The following is a 5,107-nucleotide window of genomic DNA, read 5'->3' as shown; positions in this document are numbered from 1 at the left end:
AAGGGATCTTGCACATAGGCCCATAGCGAGACCGACTTGATGTCCCGCGGGCCCCTGGAGCAGTTAAGGCATTGATATATTCATGATTTTTATTCGAGTCTGTATTTTCATTTTCTTTGTTGGAGTCTGTTATTCTATTTTTGGGTCTGTATTTTCATCTTTTTGTTGGAGTCTGTTAGTCCCTTTTTTCGAGTCTATTAGTTTTAATGATTAAATTCAGTAGGATGAGTCATTGTAATCAAAACATTTTTTTATAAAAAATTTGAAAACTCCAAATGTTTTTTGATTTTTATGCTTATCCCCTAGAACTACGCTTGGTCTGATTCATGCGGTGTCATGATACATAGGCAATCCCCAAATGATTCGATCATAACCGTGAAATGGAAAAAAAAAGGAGAGAAAACAAGAGAATTGCGGGAAAGAAATAATGGCAAAACAAGAGAGGAAGATGAGAGAATAAAGAAAAGCAAGAATCAAGCAAAAGAAAAGCAGGAATGAAAAAGAGAGAAGTTGTAAAATGGAAATTAGGGAAAGTCGGGATGACGCAAGCAACCGATCAAATACATAATAGAAAATGGTTAACTGCTTAGGTGTGTTGCATTCCCAATGTGCGGTTGCCTATCTATTAAGCACTAATCGTTAACAAGTTTGTTGTTGTCATCAAGTCCAGGTAGGTGGTTAGTTTGTTTGGCATTCTAGCAACTCATCCATATAACACCAGGTCCAAAGACAAGTTGATCATGGCTAACCAAGAACTAGATGCAAGTGTTATTGATCCATCAAGGGAGGGGGAAGAGTCTGATGCTAACTTGAAAGAGGAGTTGTATAAGTTGAAACACCAGATGGCAGAGATGTACCAGGCATGGGCAAAAGGGCATCCACCACTATCCTACCCCGCCAACCCTGCTTTCGTCCTGCCCTTGGATCAATCCCAAGAACCTCCCACTGTTGATTCATCTCCAGACTTCCCTATTTACCACCACTACTAGGGCACCACCTCCGAAACACCACAAGCACCACCACCCAAACCAGTCTCATACCCTCCTCCACCAGCCACCCTTGTTTTCGTGGCACCCCCACCCGCGACACTCCATCGATTCTCCAGTGAGACTTTATTCCAGACCCAAGATAACCAATACTATCCTCCAGAGCCTACTTTCAAGGCCCCAGAGCCTTACTCCTATACCCCATGTTTCGATTTCCCTGTTGAGACTAAGAAACCACCTAAGAACCTAGAGCAGGAGGAGATGTTCAGGAAGGTTAGAAGTCTGGAGCAGCCATTCAGAAACATGCAGGGATTGGGAGGCCAGGTGAGCGTAGCCTACAAGGATTTATGTCTATTTCCCGATGTTCAGTTGTCTGTGGGATTTAAGATGCCGAAGTTTGATTTGTATGATGGGCACGGAGATCAAGTCGCCCACTTGAGGTGATTCTGCAGTAAAATGAGAGGAGCCGGTAGGAAAGATGAGCTATTGATGGCATACTTTAGCCAGAGTTTGAGTGGTTCGACATTGCAGTGGTACACTCATCAGGATCACAACAGATGGTGTACCTGGGATGATTTGGCCCAAGCATTCTCCCGTCATTTCCAGTACAACATTGAGATTGTTCCAGATCGTTTGTCTTTAACTAAGATTGAGAAGAAGCCCAGTGAAAGTTTCAGAGAATATGGCTTTCACTGGAGAGAACAAGTGGCAAGAGTTAACCCCCCGATGGAGGAAAGCGAAATGGTGGAGTACTTTCTGCAGGCTCTAGAGCCCACTTACTTTGGCCATTTGATATCGACCATAGGCAAATCGTTCAACGAGGTAGTGAAGATGGGTGGCATGGTGGAAAAGGAGCTTAAATCAAGTAAAATCATGAGTTACTCGGCTATCAAAGCAACTACCCAAGCTATTCAGAATGGTATTAGGGGAGTGATTGGAAAGAAGAAGAAAGAAGATGTGGCAACAATTGATTCAGGATCATGGTTTGAACCCAGGGGCCCGTCACATCAATATACCCAGCCTCGACCCCATCATCAAACCTACACTCAAACCTCATATAATCCACCCCAATACTACTTCCCGTCACCAGAACCTCATGTTTCTGTTCACCACGCCCAAACATATACTCAACCTCCTACCTACGCATAATGGCGTGCCTAGCCCCAAAGAACACCTATCCAGCTCCACGAAATGCTTACCCACCCTCACGAGCCTACCGAAACCCTACCGGCCCCGATTTCCGACCCAATCTAGCATTCAAAAATGAGAGGTTGCAGTGAAAGAAAACCTTCACCCCATTGGGAGAATCTTATACCAATTTATTCCATAGATTGAGGCAGTTGGATATGCTGAGGCCAATTAAGTCGAAATTGTCAAACCCTCCCCCAAAGAATCTTGATTACTCTGTGAGCTGTGAATATTGTTCTGGTACTTCAGAGCATGATATAGAGAAGTGCTGGCACCTAAAAAATGCCATATAGGAGCTCATTGACACAAACCGGATTGAAGTCCAAACTCTAGAGGCACTCAACATCAACCAGAACCCATTGCCAACCCACCAGGAAACAAACATGATCGAGATAGTACATAAGGGAGGGGATCCCAAGAAGCTTTCACAGACTGTCATGATGATTTAGTCTAGTGAGGTCAAGCCAGTTAAAAAATCAACAGTTGAAGGATCAGTGAACAAGTTGACCAAGGCAAATGGTGAATCATCTGTGTTAGTCAAGGAAGGATCCCCTAGTGATGTTGCGGTGAAGCAAGAAAAGTCAAAAGTGGTTGTGCCAGGAGTGGCAAACAAGCCTTTCATAATTGTAGAAGGTGCCCGTACGGATCCTGTCATCATCAAGCCTGTAACCCAGCTGCCGGTAATCAGCATCAAGGCCATCCCATGGAACTATGAACGGGTGATAGTGACCTATAAGGGAAAGGAAGTGAAAGAAGAAGTCAATGAGGCCCAGTGATTAACTCGTTCAGGGAGATATTTTGCCTCAGAATAGTTAAGGAAAGCTAAAACATCCATAGATAAACCAGTTCTGGTGAAGAAAGCAGTGATTGAAGAAGAGGTAGAGGAGTTTCTGAGAAAAATAAAGGTACAAGATTATTCCATCGTGGAGCAGTTGAGAAAGATGCCTGCTCAGATTTCATTGTTGTCATTGTTAATTCACTCAAACGAGCATCATCGGGCCTTGATGAAAATTCTGAACAAGGCTCATGTTCCCGAAAAAATTTCAGTAAACCATCTAGAAAAGATCGCCAACAAAATATTTGAGGTGAACAGGGTCACCTTCTCTGATGATGAGTTGCCTGTGGAAGGTACTAAACACAACAAAGCTCTCTATCTTACGGTAAAATGTGAAGATTTTGTGGTTACTAAGGTATTAGTTGACAATGGATCCAGTGCAAACATATGCCCACTCTCTACTTTGAACAAGTTGAAAGTGGATGATGAGAGGATTCACAAGAACAACATCTGCGTTCGGGGATTTGACGGTGGGGGGAAAGGTTCAGTTGGTGAATAGTACTTGAGTTGACAATAAGACCGGTGGAATTTACCATGGAGTTCCAAGTGCTGGACGTAGCCATCTCTACAATTTGTTGTTAGGTCAACCTTGGATTTATGCCGCCAAAGTAGTCTCCTCCACTCTGCACCAGATGGTCAAGTTCGAATGGGATAGACAAGAGATCGTCGTGCATGGTGAAGATAACTTGTGTGCTCACAGTGATGCCTCTATACCGTTCATTGAGTTTGAAGATGACAAATGGACTTGGGTCTATCAAGTTTTTGAAATAGTGTCGGAAGAGAAGATTCCAGAAGGGAAATGCGTTCCAAACCCAAAGATAACCTCCACATCAGTCATAGTGGCCTTTGAAATGCTGAAAAATGGCTTTATGCCCGGTAAAGGTCTGGGTGCATCTCTCTAGGGTATCGTACAACCGGTGTCCCTCCGTAAGAATTTGGGTACGTTCGGTCTTGGATTCAAACCTACAGAGGCAGATGTGAAAAGGGCTAAAAGGTTGAAACAGAAGGCGTGGGTACTTCCAAAGCCTATTCCGCATCTCTCTAGGTCTTTTGTCAAGCCCGGTGCCAGGAAACACCCAGTGACGACAGTTCCAAGTTCTGTGGTTAACATTGATGAGGAGTTAATTAGAAGGTTCCAGAGGTTGTTTGATGATGTGAACATGGTGAAGGTTGGAGAAGGTTCTAGCAAAGCGGACGTGCACTTCGTCGGGCTGAATGCAAAGGTTAGCAATTGGAAGGCTACTCCTCTCCCTACCCGGAAGGAGTCTTGGTAGTTTGTTTTGTTTTCCTTTCTAGCTGGGTCATTCCAGGGTGTAACCCAAACTTTTGTTTTCCGCTTGTTGATGTACAAACCTTATTATCCTTTATTTTCAATGAAATGCAATTTCCCTTTTCCATCATTCCTGATATTTTTATTTTTGTTTTTATTTTCTTCTCTGTACAGTTCTTTTTATGCTGGTTTCAATGACATGATATGCATGGAGAATCTTCCGCCTAGTCTTAAAAGTCAATCTAATTCTGAAATAATAATTCAAAAAATAGAGTGTGATGATTGTTGATACCCAATTTTTTTCAATATATTTTTAATATGCAAAATACTTTCAAAACAGCATGAATATGCATATATAAGTATGTCCCAAGGTTTTAATATTTTTTCTCTTAATTTTAAGGATTTTTAAATCAATTTATTGCGTTATTTTAGCAAGAAAAACTCAATAATTGTTCCCAAAATCATCATTTTGGTCATTCATCTATTGGATTCTCATATTTGCATTAATTATATCTAACATAATTTTTGCATATTTTTTATAAATTTATTTAGTATTTTTAAAGCTAAATTGCACGTAATTGCGATATTAGCCTTTTTAAGATTTAATGGTGTTTATATTTATAAAATTAACTTCAGTATTTTTAATTGGATAATTAAATATTATTAATCATTTTAGTGCTTTTAATTTATTTCTGGAAATCATTTTACTATTTTTTATAAAATAAATAAAGGAAAAATGGTTATGTAAATGATAGCCCCATTTGTATTTCAATTTTGGCCAGATTTGAACCCCTAATTAAACCCAATCTCAAATCCAATTACCCAGCC

At 41.0% G+C, this 5,107-nt stretch overlaps 1 protein-coding gene across 1 annotated transcript; it reads left to right on the top strand.

The window, feature by feature from the left end:
• The first annotated feature begins 1,442 nt into the window (after positions 1–1,442).
• On the top strand, positions 1,443–3,508 carry LOC138880839 (uncharacterized). The gene is made up of 3 exons (XM_070161018.1): positions 1,443–1,969; positions 2,629–2,893; positions 2,987–3,508. Exons 1-3 carry the CDS (start codon positions 1,443–1,445, stop codon positions 3,506–3,508), a joined length of 1,314 nt encoding a protein of 437 aa, XP_070017119.1.
• Positions 3,509–5,107: the final 1,599 nt, after the last annotated feature.

Source organism: Nicotiana sylvestris, chromosome 11 (genome assembly GCF_000393655.2).
Source record: "Nicotiana sylvestris chromosome 11, ASM39365v2, whole genome shotgun sequence".
Taxonomy (NCBI): domain Eukaryota; kingdom Viridiplantae; phylum Streptophyta; class Magnoliopsida; order Solanales; family Solanaceae; genus Nicotiana; species Nicotiana sylvestris.
This window is presented reverse-complemented; position numbering and strand designations above follow the sequence as displayed.

Excerpts from the sequence above, each read along its gene's own strand:
- LOC138880839 (XM_070161018.1), top strand. The coding sequence starts at position 1,443 with ATGAGAGGAGCCGGTAGGAAAGATGAGCTATTGATGGCATACTTTAGC. Across the intron at positions 1,970-2,628 it reads ACAATTGATTCAGGATCATG|TGAGGTCAAGCCAGTTAAAA; the intron begins GTTTGAACCCAG and ends GATTTAGTCTAG. Across the intron at positions 2,894-2,986 it reads TCCCATGGAACTATGAACGG|TTAAGGAAAGCTAAAACATC; the intron begins GTGATAGTGACC and ends GCCTCAGAATAG.